At 37.8% G+C, this 21,340-nt stretch overlaps 1 protein-coding gene across 3 annotated transcripts in view; it reads right to left on the bottom strand.

The window, feature by feature from the left end:
* The window catches only part of LOC145994001 (MICOS complex subunit Mic27-like), a 75,043-nt gene that overhangs the window by 24,376 nt on the left and 29,327 nt on the right, over positions 1-21,340 (bottom strand). For all 3 annotated transcript variants that reach the window (XM_083130048.1, XM_083130046.1, XM_083130049.1), the window contains exons 4-5: positions 6,980-7,120; positions 2,355-2,459 (exon numbers count right to left, since the gene is read on the bottom strand). In XM_083130048.1, the coding sequence (XP_082986174.1) occupies positions 2,355-2,459; positions 6,980-7,120 (246 nt within the window). The remainder of the gene's footprint in view (positions 1-2,354; positions 2,460-6,979; positions 7,121-21,340) is intronic.

Below are 21,340 nucleotides of genomic sequence, written 5' to 3'. Positions count from 1 at the left end.
GGAAAGTAACCGCTGTTGTGGCGCTGCGCTAGTAGTAGTGGGCAGAGTGCAACCATTGTTACATCACCCATAGGTAACTTGGGACCTAATTTTGAGGGGGGCAGAACCAAATGGCCTAATTTTCAGGGGGCAGAATTAAACTTGGGCCTAATTTTGAGGGGGGCAAAATAAGACTTGGGGCCTAATTTTGAATGGGTAAAATCAAACCTGGGGCTTAACTTTGGGGGAAGAGAGACTAAAAAAGTTTTCCATCCCATAAAAACAGCATCCAGGATTATTTGCTAAATAACTGTGACGTTTGCAAAATCACAAGTATTACTCTTAATTACTTTGCTCCTAAGGTCCCTAACTTGTAAATTAAATAAACCAGAAAATTTGGGGGGGGGGGGGCAAGTTACGCCTATGCTTTCAGCTGTGCTAGTGAGAGCATCGTAGTGCTGCGAGTGTGCTGCCATCGAAAATCCCGCCAAATGCGAGGTACGTGGAGTGGTAAGATTTCTTCAGGCAAAAAATCTGTCAGCGGCAGACATTCATCATGAATTGTGTGCTGTATACGGCCCAAACATTATGGGTGAAGGTGTTGTGCGTTAGTGGATCAGATTTTTCAAAGAAGGAAGAACAAAAATTCATGATGAACCTAGGAGTGGTAGGCTTTCTGTAGTGAGGGATGATCTCGTCAAGAAAATTGATGACAAAGTTCGTGAGAACCGTCGATTCACAATCTTGGAACTTTCTCAAAAAATTCTGAAAATTTTTCTTGGACTGTGTTGTACGAGGTTGTCACCGGAAAATTAGGCTATCGAAGTTCTGCGCTTGGTGGGTCCCGAAAATTCTCAGGGAGATCCACAAAACCAGTCGAATGGTCTCTACCTTAGACTTTCTTTCCCGGTACAACACGGAAGGTGAAGAGTTTTTGAACAGAATAGTGACTGGCGGCTAGACTTTGGTGGCGTATGTGAACACTGAAATAAAACAACAGTCAATGGCATGGGATCATACCAGTTCTCCAAACAAGCCGAGGAAAGCCCGTGAAACTTTGTCAGCAAGGAAGGTTACGGCCACCGTGTTTTGGGATGCTAAGGGAATCTTGCTTGTCAAATTCATGCAACGTGGTACGACAATCACTTCTGAAGTTTACTGTAACACTTTGCAGAAACTGAGAAGAGCCATCCAGAACAAATGTCGTGGTCTGCTGACATCTGGGGTTGTGTTCGTGCATGACAACGCTCGCCCCCACAGTGCTCTGCGAACACAAAGACCTATTGCGCTAATTCAAATGGGACGTTTTTGATCATCCTCGGTACAGCCCGGACTTGGCTCCTTCTGATTTTTATCTGTTCACTCACGTGAAGAAGTGGTTTGGAGCACGGCACTTTGATGACAATGAGGATCTTCAAAATGCTGTGACAGGTTGGTTGAATTCCCAGGCAGCTGAGTTTTCTGCAGAAGGGATTGCTAAGTTGGTGAAACGCTATGACAAGTGCTTGAATTTACATGGCGACTATGTTGAAAAATAGAGGACAGCTGTACCTTTCAGATGTAAAGTAAAAATTTGTTGTATCTATGTGGGTTTTTTATTTACAGCCAAACTGCAGTTACTTTCCGAATGACCCTCGTATATAGCTCAAGAGAATCTCTTCATCATTCGTCGCCAGGAAAGCTTCAAGACTTACTTCAAATACAAATATCATCACACCAATGCCAAAATCAAGAACGTGCAAATTTTGACTGTTTCAGCTAGTGCAGTCTCAGACTACTTTCTGTTGATACATTTGCATGTTAACTTATATAATATAATATAAATAACCTGTGGCTCTACAGGCCGTAAGGGCCTTGTCCTATTTACCAACTGTCAGTCTTCCTCCCACAATCCTACCTAGAGGTGTGGAGATTTTCAACCAGTAAAGGGGTGATGTGTGGTCAGCATGTTGAACCCCCAGCCATTATAGCAGATATCTGTGACTGGGTTACACTACTCACTCGTAGCTCCCCAATTTTATCACAATGGTGGGTTGCCACCAGTCCTATATACAGGCTGAGAACTCAGGTGGACTCGAACCCATGCTGTCTCGCAGTCGGAGCACAAAACACAGCACCTTAGACTCCATGGCCACAGAGGAGGACTGCATGTTAACTTATATGGCCTAATAAACAGTCATAAGTAGGAACATACTTTACGGTTGACAACATTTATCCAAATGAAAACTATTGTTTTTTCCAGGATCTTGAATACAAAAATGCTTTTATCTCAAAAGTAAGATTTAGCACATAGTGGTTTTGGCATTGGTGCAACAATATAAAATATTGGAATGATCTCACAGGATTGTTGCAAATAGCAATGAAAATACACATACCTCCTGCAACAAAATTATATCCAATCACTGCATATCTTTTCCCGGTTTGGTATACTTCTTCTGAAACTTCAGATGCTCGTTTTGGATAGCAGAGGGATGCAACTCCTGCACATAATTAAAAAAAAAAAAAAGTGTCCTTAATGATTGTGTGTAGAAGGCTAAAGAAATTGCACAGGCAGACCTTGGCACAAATATATCAGATATATTTAAATATATATGTTTGTTTATACGAGGGGGAGTCAAATGAAAACCTTAAAAAAAAGTCCAACAAAAATTACAGGACAGACTGCAAACAGCTTAAATTTACGTGAGGTATCGACTGTTATTTACAAAACAACCTTAAGGAAGCAACACTGATTAGGTGAGCTCCAGAACACCACTTTTGTAATTTTAAAGATGGCGCCTCCTGCATACACATGCACCAGTGACAAGCAGTGGTTTCTTGCCCTCTGGAAGGCTAAAACTTATAAGACATTCTACGGCAAATGAAAATTCAATGACTCAATGCATGTTTACCACACCAGCTAGTTTACAAATGGAGGAGGAAGTTCGACAATGGCCTCAGTCCGCACACAGATGGGTGTAAAGACATTCACGGTGGATCATGAGTGACTGCACACAGATTCCAAATATTCTTCTTCTTGAGGTATACAGGCAATAACTCAGACTTGAAAGTATATGTGGATCAGCAATGAGCCTATGCTAACATGCAGCAAACTTGTGCAACTTTACATGCAAAAATCTACTAGATAAAAACAAAAACAAAAATTAATGTTTTCAGTTGACTGTCCCTCGTATGATCACGATGAGCTATTGAGCATGATGGTCAGTGGCAAGTTCATTCTATCACCACCAAGTGACATGCATTTCTTGGTTAACTGTCAATTACTGAAAAAATATAGCATTGCCTGTACATTACTAGCACTTAGGTCACTGATATTGTGCTTTCCCACTTAGAATCCAGACCTGGTTTGGAAATCTTTTTTGGACCCCTTCCCTGTGTTTGGCGTAATATTATGCCCTTGGTCACTATAGCTTATTCTGTGTTGGGCGTAATATTACGCCCGTGAACATCTCTGACTGAAGTAACCTGTGTTGAACGGATTATACGTCTTCTGTTGGTGAAACATATGTTTTGCTATTAAAGAAACAATTACCTTTTATTTAGTCACAATTTTCAGTGCCGACAAAGAAGAAGGAGGAGAAAAAGAAGAACAAAAAGTTCAGAGGAAAGTAAACCGCTTTTGTGTTATGCTGACAAAGTGCAAACGTGAGTTGGTTTGTGTGCCGCGTTTAGTCAGTTGCTTTATGTAAATATTTTTTGATGTTGCATTATTTAAACTGTTGGTGATTTATTGTTGGTTTTTGTGTTTGTGAGTTTCTAATAGTATCTAATAGTATTGTCAAACAGGATTGCAAAATATTTTCCTTCATCCTTCATACCTATTGAAGATATTGCAATGAAACTTGGCGGACACATTACGTATAGACCATAGTATTTTTCAAGGTAGATTATAATCGGGTACCTATAACCAGGGCCGGTCCAGAGGGCCCCAAAGTTACCAAAAGGGATTTTTCGGAGGAAATTTTCCCAAATTATCCCCAATTAGCATCTAATAATATTGTCAAACAGGATTGCAAAATATTTTTTCCCTCATCCGTCATACCCATTGAAGATATTGCAATGAAACTTGGTGGATGAATTACGTATAGACCATAGTAGATTATAATCGGGCACCTATATCCAGAGCCGGTCCAGAGGACCCAAAACTTACCAAAAGGGATTTTTTGGAGGGAAATTACCCAAATTATCCCCAATTTCCCTTTCCTCATACAGTAGACTTGCGATTAACCGAGGCTCCGGGTTAACCGAGGGTGTGGTTGGAAAACATCGTGTTTGATAACGCACCCCCTTTTTGTTTATTGAGTCAAGTCACTGTCCGCGCTGCACGTGTTCGTTACATTGTCGGTGTATCCGATTGTTACAGTGGTGTTTAAGTCTGTGTAGGCCTATTCTAAACGGAAGAAGTAATCTTCTCATTTATGTTGTACTAGTAATAAATAATTACTATACAGTTTTAAGTGTTGTTTTGACATTTACGACCTATAAGCACATTATCTCCGTATTATCCGAGTTTTTCCGTATCCAAGGTAATCTTGGTCCCAATTAGCTCGGATAATCGTGAGTCTACTGTACTTGATATACACATGTGCGTGGTACCATTTGAAAGCCTGTTCTATTCTGAAGAGAAAGACGTATGAACCACGATACTCAGATGAATTGTGCTGAAGCAGTAGCTGCTTAAAAATATTACTACGCAAACTCAGAAAAAAATACACAGAATGGGAAAGCATTTTGTCAGAAAATTAGACAGGGAAGGTGTTAAAGAAATTCTTGGGAGGCCAGAATGTCGGCAGCTGTGACAAAGTGAACCTAGCTGTCACATCCTGGCTCTAGTTCGCTAACTAATCTTCCTGTGTAAATAGCATCCAGACACTCAGCTGGAACAAGTTCATAAATGTAGGATGGGAGCGCATTGATAAATACATAGGGATTCCACTCAAATAAAAAAGTATCCTTATTCTGTAAACATTAGTCTTAGTTTCACATACATGTTTCATGAGTGCGCATGTATTTCTATTTGGGTTATTTTACAACAGGTCAGGCTGTAGACATGAAATTGAATAGCAGAAATAATTATAATCAAATTTTTATTATAAGGTATTACTATAATATTAGTTATTGCCAAATTGTTGTTATTATATCCTTGAGAAAAATCTAAATTTCTTTAATTTTTTCTCATTTTATACCACTAATACACTGAAATGCATAGATATTCTAACCTGCTATTTACTTTTTTTAAATTGTTCAAGAAAAATTTTTGAAGATTTTATTAAAAAATCACATTTCTGGAGCTTTGAGATCTCAAGGAATCATTTATCCTTTGGATTATGTTTTTGAATATGAAAAAAAGATTCTGGGCCGGTTCTTTCATTTTACACTAAATTTTCTGAGCTGACTCAATTTCTCTTTGGATTAACTGAACCTATTTTTTTTAACCACAACCAAAATAATAGAACTTTCGATTTCTCCTAATTTCCAATGACTGGTACTCATTTACACGGGGTGTCAGCTGAACTCTTCATCCTTCCCTTGTATAGTACTGTGCAAATTAGTTGGGACAAAGAGATAAACGAGTGCTAGCATTGAAGTATGAACATTGTATTTTTTCTTTACAGGAAACTACAGATACACAAACTTGTTTGCAATGTTTGTTTGTATTACAGTTAAATCGAAGTTCAAGACTATGTTATTTTCATTTTAGTAGGAGATATGACCTCCTTTAGCTTTAATAACATCTTTCACACATGGGATCAATTAGTTTCATGCACATGTCCTTCACTTCTGCGTCCCGATGCCATAAGTTGAGGACACTCTCAATCATCTTAATTTTTGTAGAACACTCCATTTTGCATATACGAGCCTTGAGAATGACCCACAAATTTTCTATAGGGTTTAAGTCTGGCGAATTACCAAGCCAGTCCAACACTGTCAGTTTTTCTTGGGTGAAGAATCTTTTCATGATCTTGGAGTTGTGGGCTGTAGCCAAATCCTGCTGAAACACTCTGTCACCACCAGGAAACTTTCTATGCATTATTGGAATCGGTTTCCTCTGCAGCACATCCATGTACTTCTGGCTATTCATCATTCCTTGAATGAGATGAAGAGTCTCTGGTCCAGAAGCTGAGAAACATCCCTCAAACATAACCTTCTCTGCGTGTTTTGGTGCTTGCTCGATGTGGTCAGACCTAATGGGTTCCCCAGCTGATCGCCGGACGAAACGTGACCTACGCCCCTGAACTTCAAAATGCATCTCATCAGAGAAAACAACTTTCCTCCACTGCTGCACTGTCCACCCCTTATGTTTCTTTGCCCAGGAAAGTCTTCTCTTTTTCATTGCTGACGTTAATAATTGCTTCTCTGTAGGGTGGTTTGCACGGCATCCACACTCAAGAAGGCGGCAACGTACAGTAGAAGAATGAACATCCACCCCATGACATGAAATCTCCCTTTTTATTTCATCACTTGTCTCCTTTGGATGCACAAGACTGATTCTTCGGATCAAGGTATCGTCCCTTGGGGTAGTTTTTGTCTTCCTCCCACAGTCATCTTTCCTTGCTGTGTCCACATTCTCTGTGCTCTCGTTAAGCCTAACAATTCGCGACACACTTAATTTACCAACTCCAACTGCTTCAGCAATCTTCCTTACACTAATACCGATATGTTCAATCAGTGCAATAATTTTTGCTCTCTTACGCGGTGTAATGTCCATGATGAATTGTACTGAACGAGAGGATGTGTAAACACGTCCATACAACACAAACTTCGAAGCCGAACCCCAAAAAAAAAAAATAATAATAATAAATTCGAAGGTTTCTTAACATAATGTGTTTGTTGTTATTTGCTTGACCACTGTTGAAAATATGCCATTGTTTACAACAAAAATGCAAAAGTTCAAATTTGAAGGAAAATTTCCTAGTGTCCCAACTAATTTGCACAATACTGTAACACCCATACTCTCATATACTGTCAGTTTATCCCAAAATGGCATTACATTACTTACCGAGTGCCGTTGCTGAGCTGTAGATTAGCTTCCTGAATAAACCTCCACGGATACCCAGTATGGCTCCTGTCAATCCTCCAACTCCAATAGCACTCACTCTTGGCAATACATTCTTTTCCTCACGAAGGTACTCCATTAGAGCTGCAAAAAAAGAACTGCGTTACGAACAGTTGTTTTAAAATTAATTTACAAATGTTCACACCAGCACATTTTTTCTCTAATTCAGCACTTGTGTAGGACGAAAATTTTTGGTCAGGATGGGAATTTTTAAAAATCCGAACATAAAGACAATAAATGTTTGACACTACCTGGCAAAGTCAGGTAATTTTTGGGAGAGAAAATGTTCAGAATTTTTTGAGTGTAAAAATTTCAAATTCTGTTTTCCCTGTTTCTAATTTTCAGAATGAAGTCTGCCATTTTTAAGAAAGTTCCAACACATATAAGACAGAAAATGTCATGAATTGTCGTATTTATGCATATATAATGCACATGTGTGTATAATGTGCACCCTGGTTTTTGATATGGAAAAGTGACAAACAATTACATCTTGTATATAATGCCCAGTACAATTCAGGTTCAAGAAATGGCTTTCTTAGTTGTAGGTTGTAAAACTGTTGCTATGCTTATCATACCTATTCAATGAGTCGCCTGTTGCGATGTGGATCAAAATGAGAAAATAGTCTTGCGTATACAATGCGTAACCAACCCATGCCACCTCCCCTCCTCTCCCTCCACTGCGTTTAGCATCCCAATGCCGATTTTCTCGATATCTCAAAACTCCCCGATACAATGTGAAAAATCTTGGGAAATGACCATTTCACTTTTATAGTATTTTATTATTATTATTATTATTATTACTAAAGGAATTCAACCTGGTAATTTCAATATGTGCCTGATAATATACAGGGTGACTGGTAATTAGATGTATTCCCTGAAAGGGGTTAAAGTAGAGACTATTTGCAATAAATTTGAATATATGATACCCCGTCCGAAAATTAGTAGTTTTCGAGATAATCGAATTTCAATTGTTTTTTTTAAAAAATGACAATTTTCCACATAAAAAGATGAATTGAGAAAACACTGCTCATTGTATGGAACTTATTTCAGCGTTTTCTGATAGCTAACAAATAAGTGGTTCGTTGAAAAAAAAGTTTTTCCCAAATAACAATCACATGTAAGTACCGGGTCGGTCTAAACTTACAAGTGATGATAAAAAAATGCACTCTTAGTTTACTTGGCAACGTATTAATAACAAAAATGGTATGACACGAAGCGTACAAATTACTTAAATTACTTCCTTGTGGCATCTGCTATACAACAAGCTACAAATGTTGCTAACATTCACATTTGTGTACAAGAAATAATACTTCATTCATCTTCATGTGAATGGAATCAATGAACAATACAATTAAAGAACATTACACGTCTGGCTGAAAGTGGGCACCTCCGTTACGAATGCAGGCACGCAGGTTTTTACGGACATTTGGTCTCTTAACTCGTGATGTGATGGTGTCCTTGATGTGTTGACCAGCTGTTCAGATTCTCTCCCTGAGCTCTTCTTGCGAGTTTACCGGTGTCTTGTCATGTGGCTCCAAATGTAAAAGTCGAAAGGCTTCAAATCGGGGGAACCACTTATTTGTTAGCTATCAGAAAATGCTGAAATAAGTTCCATACAATGAGCAGTGTTTTCTCAATTCATCTTTTTATGTGGAAAATTGTCATTTTTTAAAAAAAAAACAATTGAAATTCAATTATCTCGAAAACTACTAATTTTCGGACGGGGTATCATATGGTCAAATTTATTGCAAATAGTCTCTACTTTAACCCCTTTCAGGGAATACATCTAATTACCAGTCACCCTGTATACGTGTTACATGCAGTGGCAGTGAAAACATGCATGGTTTCATGTTGGCTCTCCACATTATTCCGTGCACAATAAGCACCAAAGTTTTTGGGGGCAAAAATTTTGGGAAAAAAGTGTGCATTATGCATGAGTAAATACAGTATGCAATTTTATTATTCAAATTTTCGGAAGTAATTCCACAAACCTTGGATCAGAACAGGAAACCCTCCCCCTCTCCTCAGAGTTCTGATACTGACACTGTGGTGTCCATCACACCCCTACTTTTACTTGTATTGTATTTATGTTCTTTTTGTTTCAAAGCAATATCATACAACTTCAAAAGTTCTTGAACTGGAAATAAAGACAAAGTATGGCATGTTGTATAAAGTAATGTGGAGCTTTGTCAGCCATTGAAATAAAACATTGGTAAACATACATGTATATATGATCATACTGATAGGCTGGATGTTCATTGTTGCCTTGAATCATTCTCTGTATGAAATAACAATTAATAAATTCCAATTCATGAGCCTTTGTTTCCGCTAAAACAACAACAACAAAAACTATGGTCACTTTCCAATCACTTGTAACAAAAAAAATAAGATTCCAGTTCATTTTCAATACAAGAAAATGAAAAAGTTTTGGTTTGAATTTTTAAAAGTAAGTTTCTGATTTTTCTTTATCAACTGGGCACCAGAGAGAAAGGAAAGCAACTGTTGATTTTTGCAGTCAGCACTATATTTTTCCAGGTTTTCATGCATTTTTAAAAAGAAATCTACGAGCAAGAGGAGCTGTGACCCCCACAAATTGCAGTGAACATAAAGTAGCAATGCCAAATCTTCATATTGGGCAACTTTAATATGGATCTCAGAAATCCAGATACAAGTTAGTTATTAAAATGTCATTCAAATATCCAGATTACATGTATTATCTCTTCCTGCAGTGCAACTGTGATAGAACACATGAGATATTAGTGTATAATTTTACTTTCTTTCAGTTATTTTATGTCACTTTTCTACTTCATGGTGTATTTATAATGATGATGAATAATCAAATTAGAAATATGTGAAGGGACTACCACAGAGACACAGATTGTCCAGAATTTAAACCTGGGATTCCTAGCATCATGCTATGCTTACCACTTTGGCAAAGACGTCAGCATAAAAAATTAAGTATTTTTAATCTCTCCTTGTGCTTTAATATTGGAAGACTTCTTTATGTTCCCAAAGAAAGACCTAGGTAGGACCAAAAATTTGGACTCTTTTCCCAAGTACTGGTTGAGACTTACACACTATCCTATACTATTAATATCATTAACAATAGGATTAAGTCAATGTACAAATTCACAGAACAAACACAGTTAAAACCAACTTCTTAAACAAATATACATTATTCCTTGAAAGTTACAAAAAACTGTAATTTACTTTTGTAAATGGTCACTGAAGTGGTAAAATCACTGAAATTAATAGGTAAATAAATTATGGTTTGACAGCAAAAAACTTCTTACATCACGTGCCGGCAACATAATTGTTAAAAATACAAAATACACAAACAGCATGATAAAAGACACTTTTTGTCCAAACTTTTGATTCCATCTCGGAATCATCATCAAGGCTGGTCGAGAGACGGCAAAGAGGATACAGTTGAGGTTCCGCTGATGCTATTTGCTGTGGTTGCCGGAAGAGTAGTGTTAGCGGAACCTCAACTGTATCCTCTTTGCCGTCTCTCGACCAGCCTTGATGATGATTCCGAGATGGAATCAAAAGCTTGGACAAAAAGTGTATTTTATCGTGCTGTTTTTAAGAAATTGTGGTATCTCGTAAAGTTGCAACTGAATTATTGTATATTTGTACAAGAAGTGAAATTTCAATGCACTTATAACAATACATGTGGACTCACCAAAATAACCCACATTGCTCTGGACACTTCAGTGCTTCCCCATATGTGATTTCTTGGAAAGAGCATCTTGTCTCCTCTACTTTACCTACTACCTTGTTATGATATCCAACCAAAGCAGTTAATTCTTCTGGTATCTTTAAATTTAAAAGCCACATACCATTCATTATACGTTACAACCAATACCAAAGAAATAACTGGAAACAACACACATGCACAGATATAATTATGTATCAATATATTGAAGAAAGACAATATTTTCCATGGCTGTAACTCGCAATGTGTGAACAGACATGCTATTCGGAACCCATGAGAATTAAACTTACAACCAAGATACATTTATAGCTTGTAATTTTATTGATTTGCATTATTTTTGGTTGATCGCGACAAAGAAGATGAATAGTGATAATATGGAAGTAATGAAGGACACTAGCAAAGAAATTCCAATGCTAAAGCTATGACTTGAACTCTGAATATTTGATTGCAAAGTAGTGCATTTAACCCTTTCGAGGCGGAGTCTCCAGATGACAAAAGTAACTGAAAGACGGTTGACGAATATTTCGGCAAACACATATCTTCGTAATAAATGTTCAATAAACAGGAAACCGAATAAAATAATAATTTTTTTTTTTAAAAAAAAACACAAAAAAAAAAAAACAATCTTTTTGGCTTAAATCTCCAAGGATCCACCTCAGATCTGCTGTCATCACCGGGTAGACTCTGACGTCATTGTCATGTCGCCAGGCAGATTGTTAAAAGAAACAACAAAAGCCCACGTGTTTTTCAAGGCTTTATAAGTTAAAGGGCTCAGTCTTTCAAGTTCTAAACAAGCGTCATTTCTACGCAGTAAATTTGGCTCTGGAAGGAAAAAAGGTATTAGAGCTTTGTTTGTCCTGTGTTTTCCACTTAGCAACACAGGGAAGTGAGATTGGGAGGGGGAGGGGGAGGAAGCCTTTCTGTATAGCGTTATTCAAGAGTGCTTTTCGTGGCATCTGTGCCACGCAGGTGGCTACGGTCTTCGGGGAAGGGGAGAGGCGTGGGTGAAATGTAATACGCACTTGCAGACAAGGCTGCACAAATCATTCTCTTGTTATCGGGCTATGAACGTGAGTGCTTTTGAAACCTTGTCGTGAGAAGAAAGAGTCTTTTGTGATGGCAACTCTTTGGCCAGGAGAAATTCGTGACTTGGTGGAGGAGGGGTTTGACATGGGGGATGAAACAGAAGTTTAATATATACAGGGTGGTTCAGAAGATGATCGAGAAGAACCAGAAGAAGAAGGGGGGGGGGAAGATGAAGAAGATAGTGGTGATGTGAATGCAGTGCAGTGGGAAGAAGTGAAGAGGGGGGATAGACATGGGGGGGGGGGGCAAATGTTCTTCCTTTCTCTGGACAGCCAGGTGTAAGAGTTCATGCCCTTGCGAACAATCCTACTCCTTTTCAAGCTTTCAGTTCAGATCGATGGACAATTTTCTGATGGAGTTTCCGGACAGTTGTGGTAAACATTCTCCTTGACTTGAGTTTTCTTTTCTTTTTTTTTTAAAAAAAAATACTATTTGTATTATCGTTTTGATACTATGTATTCGCCATTACATAACTTGGGCAATCAGCGACAAGTGGTGGTTTGCCCAGATCAATGAGTGCTACCGGATGGGAGCTAGCCAAACTTTGGAAAAAAAAATTGATATTTCTCTGTCTGTTGCTTCCAAAAATGGGTACACATCGACATGTTTACCTTACCGAACGAAACCCTTGGAAATTCTGAAAAAAAACGAGCCATCATTGGCATTTATCGTGTTATTGCAACTTTTTTTAAAAAAAACATTTTCCAACATGTTACATTTTGCTTAAAATGAGCCCTGTCCTTGGGGAATTTCTATGCATGACGAATATTTCATCATCCGCCTCGAAAGGGTTAATACATTCAGCCATTGAGGTTGCTGGAAAAATAAATCGGTTGCTACATAAGCATAGCAACTTTTTACCTTAACATACAGACTATGTATATCAAATCTGTCTATGGGTGAGTGTGGATCAAGAAAGCACTGTTGTATATATTAGTACTTGCAAACAGTGTACAAGCTGCACAAGGTGAAGAGGGTTCCTTTATGTCCTCTTTTCCTCCAGCTTGTAGTCCTCTTTGAGAATTAAAAAGGGCATAAAAGTGAATTTCCTTTTCAGAGTGAAAATGTTGGAAGTTTTCTACAAATCCTTCACCAAAAAATTAAAATGTGTAAATGTCAGGCACAGAAAGTCATACCATGCTCACTACATGTCATGATAGTTCAAGTGTACATAAGATCATCGCTAAATTCGATACTTGAACACCACTGATGGTGAAAGATAGGTCAATATATTAGAAATCTACAGTGTCACGTATAGTGTCATTTCAGACTTGAAGTTGTATCTACATTCCACTGAATGCAGTATATTGTAGTGTCCAGTAGATTTAGCATCCTTTTCTCTTTATTATTGTTGTTATAAAATAAAGATTCCACAATAAAAATATAAGCTTCGTGTTTAAGTCCATGCCATACACACACAGGCTAATCTGCACCGGACCTACTGTTTCAAGTGGGACTGAAGTACTATGTGCCTCCACTGGGTATAGAACCTGAGACTCTTTAATTGCAAGATAGCAATGTTGCCACTATGTGATCGGGAGGTCCTAAATGAAAATGTAAGTTTACAGATGAACTTAAAAACAGCAGTTTTTTAAAAAAAGATATACTCTCTTTCACTTCACCCTGGAGGTGGACTTTTCAGAAAAATCACTCGAATGTCAATCCCTCTTCCACACAGTTCACACTATTTAAGTCTGCTTCTTGCTCATGTAGGCTAATTGGGTCTGCACCTACAGTTTAAAGTGGAATCCAAACCACTGTGAAATGTATATCTCCACAGAATCAAATTCACAACCTCATGATAACAAGGTGACAGTGTTAGCAATTATACTATCGGGGAAAACCCCCGGCTGGTTCCAACATTCAGTGAAGAATGCGTAGAGAGTAAGTAATACCTAATATGAGCTGTGTTTGTCCAGCTGGTATGATATCCAACTGCCACAAGTGAAACCCAGGTTCGACACCTGGGAGGGCGATATCAGGTAATTATTCCATCAACGTCCTTCCATGAAGCAGCCCTGGACTATCCGGCCTCTAATAAATGGCTACTTGGGGAGGGGGGGGGGGGCAACCCCAGTGAGATGAGGTAAAGGTGACCAGAGCAAAACCAAAAATAATTCAGGTGGAATCACCTTTTTATCAGGAGACAGCTGTCTTTGCAAATACGAACCACAAAAGCATGGATCCAACTAAGATAAGCCATGAGATGTGATATTAAAAACATTAAATATTAAAACAACCCATACTGTACAGATTATTAAAAAAAATCGAGCTGAATTTAAAAATCCAGGTGCCAGGTGAAAATTTGCAGGTGCCATAGTGACTGTGCATCCTGTATCTTCCTACCCCCGGACCAGAGCATGGTGCTGATCCCAACACTTCCACTAATGGCCCAGATTGTGAATGTGAATATTATATGTTAAACATGCACTACAATGTATTGAGCAAACAAATAAAAGCCATAAAAATTATATTTTTAAGTTAAGTTATATTTCTTCAAAACCCTTACAATCGTTTGATTCATGCAATGCACTGAAAACCTCCTGAAAGAAAAATAGCATTGTATAAATACATGCATCAGGGAAAATAAGAAGGAAGCAATCTTTTACAAGAAGCAGCCTACCTCACTAATTTTCTTTCCAATTCTACAAAAGCTTCAGACAGTACACTCACATACTACAGTGAAACCTCGATATTATGTTTTTCAGGGGACCAAGATGAAATTAATATCGAATCATGTATTTCTTTAATGCAAGAAATAAAACATGCCAGCAAATGTAAATCTGGGAACATAAATTTGGGTTCTGCTGCATTTTTGGCCCACCACAAGAGCAAAGTCAAAGCAAATGAAAGATCTGTGAGATATAGTTGTTTGTATATTGATTCATTTTTAATTCAGCTTGCCCATTGGAGACACAAGCTACAGAGACGTGTTGCTTGGAAACTAACAATCAGAGATGCTAAGGAGAAAAGGCATGGGATGTTAGCCAGAGTGTTCTTGATTCATGACAATGCACCTTCTCACAGTTCGCAGTCACTATACACACTTGATATGGTGTATTCAGACTTCTTCCTCTTTTTATATTTTATGCCACCTTTCTACATCTTGGGTTAACTGCAACAATGAACATGAACTCATGAAATGAATGATGGTACAAGATCAAACCTGAGACATCTGGCTTGTAAAACATTATGCTGACATTCATCCATGGAGGCTGGCTCATTGAATTTTAGTTTAGTCTCCTTTATGCGCAGACAGACAGTTTAAAGTGGAATCCGAACCACTATGTGCTTCCACCATGTATTGAACCTGGGACCCCTTGATTACAAGGTGACGACGTTACCACTAGACCATCAGGAAGGCCCTAGGAAGCTTGCTCATGTGTTACCATAATCTCGTCAACGAAATGCAGTGGAAACATGGTTTCAGGTGTCGGATAACATTTTTTTTTTTTTTTTTACAAAAAGATTGGTTCCGCCAGTGTTGAAATAAGTGGAAGGAGTGTGTAAATCTAGCAGGGACACATGCACAGAGAGACCAACATGCACGCAACGTACGAATTTTATATGCTGACTTTTCAGTCCGGAAAGAAATGTTAACTTCAATGGGAGGCAATAATACAAGAAGATGCACAACAGGATAATAGAATGTGTGTAAGTGTGTGTGAAAGGGGGGGGGGGGGGTATGCCACTTCTGACAGGTAAGTTATAATGTTTTCCTGTTGAGCCTGACAAAGATAATAAATAACCAAATACTATTCCATGCGTTAATTAGTGAAAATGGAGTACACAATATATCACTATGAATTTGAAAAAAGTATGAGGCATAGAAATTTATGTAAAATATAATAACAATCAGTGCAGTATGTAAAAAATTTCCAGTAAGGGGGAGGGGAGGTTCAAGTAACTACCCTTGAAGCATCATGATATTAAATACATTATATATATAGTCCTTCCCCCCAAAAAAAAAACAAAAGTTGGCAAACAGAGGGGAAATTCTCCCTCATCTCACTTCAAATACTATCAATAAATATGTTTATGTGAAAACAATTGTAATATAAAAGTGAGTAATCACCTATAAGGGATGTTACTGGAATGCATGTCAAAATTCTAAGACAATTCAATTTTTTGTCTGCCCTTGTCTTCAAGACATCTCCACCCTCAAATAAGTATTTCTGTCTGTATGGTAATGAGCATGAGTCAGTGTTTATTTGCAAAGAATAAGATATCAGTGATATCACCTTTGTTATTTACTATGTTATTATATATAAATCCTACCACTTTATATAATACTGATAAACTAGCTTTCTACTCTAGAGATGTACTGCAATATTTACCTCCACTAAACTTATGTTAAGAAAGGTATCTATAAGATATCTGATAAAAAATGAAACTTAGTGGTTGACCATTTCGGTAATAAAAACAAAGACACCTAACTCAACATCATTTCGACATGAATCGTGCTGAATGCATTGCAAAATTCTGAATGATCATTCTTTCGGTCATCACCATCCTTCACCATTTCCAGTGCCTGAATGATATGGAAAAAAAAATGCCTGGTGATTGAAGACAATGCAATTTATTTAATCACCACTGCAACATAATGAACATTAATGCGGATTTACGCCTGAACATAACTCCATGGTTCAAACATGTCAGCTGATTTTTGAACTCTCACATATGCCTTAATTTGGCCTTCTAGGCCTATTACTTTCTTCCCAAACTCTCCTCAAACTGGTGGTTTTGTCTGGAGAACCCTTTGGCTACCTAATCAAAAGGTTTGTTTAAAGTCCACTTTATGTTCAGATAAGCTAATCGTGGCTGCACCTACAGTTTAAAGTGGGATTCAAAACACTATGTGCACCTATTAGGTATGCCCTACACTGGAGATTCCATAAACACGTACATGTCAATTAAGCCTGGATATTATAATACAAATAACTATTATAACACCATAACTATTATGTAAAATGCACAGTAAAACTGAGAGAAAATGAAAGCACAGGTATTGTACATTTAGCAGCAGATGAGCCATTGGCCGAGCAAATGAAGTGGTTGACTTTCGATCTAGCTACCCAAGTTCCAAGGTTTGGGCTCCAGCCAGGGCATGGGTGTTCTTTGCGAGTGTCCCTTCATCAATTTCATCATATCATTACTCACTGTCATTGTCACAAGTAGCCAAAAGCGAACACAGTAGCAGATGCTTTACTTTCTGCACGATCTGTTGCAATGTCATTAAATCTCGTCTTGCACAACAACAACAGCAAAAAAAATCAAAAAAAATCAATGATATAGAGGAATAAATTAATTACCAAGAGAACTACATCTCCTGGTAAAGATGTGGGATATATTAATAAAGGGTCACTAAAAATATAATTCTCATGTTAATACTGTCAATCAAAGTTCAAAGTTGTGTAACGTTGCAGAACATTTTACATTCTAAGACCGAATGTGTTTAAATTTTACATTCATAGCACGATAAAATTCTAAAAGACATTGGAGGCATTAACAAAGGTTTTATTCAGGGAACAACCACTAGGTAACACAGGAATTTCTAGCATACTTTCTTTCCTCCAAATTACAATATTTAATGAATAATTGTGGTGTGCTTTTAAAACAAAACAAAATGTTCATAAAATACATGGGGAGAATGGAGAAACATCCAACAGATATCATTATGCCCCATCGGTAGCCGAGCATAACGAAAGTGCAACTCTCATTCTTGCTTTGAAGTTTCCCACTTTGAGCATTCTTCTGAGAGTTTTCTTTCAGCAAATTCATCTAATCACCATTCACCCTCATTATTGCGATTAGCTGAAAATCAGGAAAGCTACGTAAAATAAGAAAAATGCAAAAACTGTGCAATGTGCATGTCATTATTTATTTCTTAGCCTTGCTGTGGTTAAACAACTTCCTTCCCCTAATAGATACCTCCACATACAAAGACAATTATTCAAAGATAACCCTAACTTGGAGAAAATGCTTTAAGACAAAAATTACAAGAAAAGAAGAATGCATTTCTTTTACCAGTTTTAATTTAAGCACTGGTTTGTGATGATTAGAAAAGCAAGCAAGTTTTAACTGTGTGAGCAGTCACAGCTCTAGGAAACAGGGCAAAGGATGATGGTACAGATGTTACCCATCGTCAATCATCCGTATGAGAGGTCCGGGAAGGCGTTTTTTTTACTGGAAGAACACAGAAAAGCATAAACATGGATGCAATCAGGAAAACAGAAATTATAGTGGTACAACTGAAAGAGAAAAAGTGGATTGTGTTAGTAAGTAGTAGCACATACTCTAACTACGATGGACCAGGAAAGATGGCGTTTTTGTTTAGTTTACTTTATGTTCAAATACACACAATTGGGACTGCTGTGCAATCCACCTGGTTTCAAACCTGGGACCTCTTCATTATAGGCAACAATGTTACCACTACACCGTCAGGGAGGCCCTAAATTAAACTACATGGTGCAACAGCCCTCTACGGGCCATCACCATTGGGTGATGTATGGTCAGCACATTGAGCCCCACTACCACCCTTTTCTGGCTTTTGAGACCAGAATCAGCTACTACTTATTTTCAAGCAGCTCCCCAAATGTCCTCACAATGCCGAGTCAACGCTGATATTTTGGAGGCTTCCACCAGGAATTGAACGCACAACCACTTGCATCAAAAGCGAGAGCATTAATCATTTGGCTACACAGTAGCAAGAAATTTAGAATATGGAGTTCGAATTGCCCATATTCTCTTAACATCACTTCCAACTGCCTATGTTAAAATGGTGGTCATTTTGTGAACACTTAAGCACTAATATGACCTACAAACTGAAAATAAAACTAAAAATATTCCTTTTAAGTGATCAGGGGTTGCTGATTCATGATGAATGGTTTGGACTGTACCTGGCTTTCTATATGTACCAACATTTCAAAGACTTGTTCTGTCACCATCCTCAGGGTTGTGTATTGATATGTTGTAAAGATGGGACAGATTAATTGGTACTCTACCTGTATGAGCCAATATGGGTGTACGAGTCTATTGTTTTATTGGTAAAATTACCAATAATTTTACTGATGCGATATATTTAAAAATATCTTACAATTTAGTGCAATATTGTGCCATTTTGTTATAATTTTTACAATATAAGCATATACAGCCTTTCTGCATTTTCTTTTAAAATTAATGCATAAATAGGCAGCTTCTTTTGCATTGCAAAAGCTTGGTTCACCTGGTAACAGACATTTATTAAGGATCTCAATGAGCCAATTGGAATTTTATATTGGATCAGTAGAACACTGGTTATCGGTATCAATACATTTTATATCGGAACTTGATCACTATCGTCCAATATTTCATATCGGTCCATCTCTAGTACGTGGTATTATGTAGGTAGTCCTATGACAGAGAAAGTGTTTTGAATGGAATCAACATGGGTGGTAATGCCTGGGAGGATAGAAAATGCCTTTTCTGCAGTAATGTCATTTCAATTTGCCTTCTGTTTTCGTACTCTGGTCCATGCCATCAAAGCATGTTGGTCTGCTTAGACTACTAGACAGGAGTCTCTGCCAACACTGAATAATCTTCCCAGGCATTACCACCCATGCTGACTGCAGTCCAAATACACAAAATACAAGAACTCATAAAATTAAATCCAAGACAAAATGAATTGTCTTACATCAGTGTAAATAAAGCCATGTTTAGACTGCACAGTGTGGCCTGTAATGTAGTGACATCGCAAGACAAGCACCATAAAATGCTTGCTAGTGTCAATGTGTCACATAACAAGCTGTAACAAAATCAAAAGATCTACTTGTTGCTTGCTTCGAGGCCGATCATAACATTTGTCAAAAGTATAAGTCCACCTTACACTCAGGCTAATCGGGACTACACTTGGGTGCAAGCTATCTTGACAGTGACATTGGCTGGGACCGTACTACAGCTTGATATGAAACTAGTGTATCACTCTGCGTCAGGCATGACAATTCTGTCCGTCACATTTGCATCTCAGAGTCCGCAGAGAAAGCTCACAGTCTTCTTGCTTACTGCTCATCTCCATGTGGAGAAAATGACAACACTATGCGATAACAAAATATGAACATGAAAATATAAACAAATTACAACGTTAAAATATATGTATAAGTATGAACCAAGAAACTATGAACTTTAATGTTTTGAATACATGTAATAAACAAAGTACTGATATAAAGTATACCTTGTTTTTTCCAACCTTCTACGAAAGACCCTCTTAACTGTAATTTTTTCTCGCAGCATTATTCGGTACATTTTTAATGCGAACAGAATGATATGGAGCATTATCCATGACAATTACATTATTTGGTTGTGGTTTGGGTAGAATATCAGTGAACCACACCTCAAAATGCTTTCCGTCTATTTCCCAATGCCTTTTCTCAAATGAAACAACAAACAATCACCTTCCACCAAACCATCTTCGCTTCCCATATGCACAACAATAAGCCTTCCTTTTTTTTCACCAAGGCTGAACTCAGACCATGAAGGAAAGCATGCCGATGTTAAACAACTGTTGTGCCTCCCAAGTTTTGTTTACAGAATGGCCAGCATTAACTCAAATCTCGTCCATGTAATAAGCTGTTTTCTTTTTACAGCGTACCACTTTATTGCACGCAGATATTGGTGGGGACAAGCAACAGTGTCATCTACGAACGCTTCGTTATCTTAAATACAAAACCCACATCATGCAAAACATGCTGTTGATGTGCTTATGGTAGGCAAATCAACTGCGGCACCCACTTTGTCCACTGCTGGAATTTCGTTCTTTCCATTGCCCCAAAACCTGTTTGTGACATTTGAACTCACAGTTTCATCACAAGTACGTCGTAAATATGAACATGTTCAACACATTTTTTTTCGCAAAGTTTATCCCTTTACAATGTGATATAAAACAACATGCATGCGAAACACCTGTTCGGATCTCTCTTGGTGAGGATGCGTAACAACCAGCAGACAAATATAGACTCATCCTACCTCACTTCGACCTGCAATCAGCTCCGAGATTCGGGTCAACAAACCCACACATAATTTTTTTAGCTTTGACTTGCAGCAAAACAATTGTACCGAATACTCTTCATTTCAACAGGTTTTTCAGTATCTAATATCTGTAATACATTTCTACGCTCTGTATGTGCTGTAACGTGCTTCAAGTAAGGAACTATATTTTTGTGCTTAAGTCTCGTGAACTTGCCGTTAGAAGGTGCATTGCCATTCCATATTCATTATCCTATTCCAAATCATTTTCATACAGTTTATTATATCGCCCTCATTTTAGTTAATTTTGCAAGAATCCTAGGATTGTGACATGTTGAATTTTCTTCCACTGTATCTTAATCCATTGAATTTCATTCCCTTATTTCTTTCTTCTGAGTGCAAACAGTGAAAGTATGAATGCTGCAAATTTGCAATGCTGTTACGTCGTCACTGTCAGGTAAGGTTGACTCCAAGTGTAGTGTGCAGTCCAAACCACTCTG

Source organism: Lepisma saccharinum, chromosome 10 (genome assembly GCF_977018435.1).
Source record: "Lepisma saccharinum chromosome 10, izLepSacc3.1, whole genome shotgun sequence".
NCBI classification, from domain to species: Eukaryota; Metazoa; Arthropoda; class Insecta; order Zygentoma; family Lepismatidae; genus Lepisma; species Lepisma saccharinum.
This window is presented reverse-complemented; position numbering and strand designations above follow the sequence as displayed.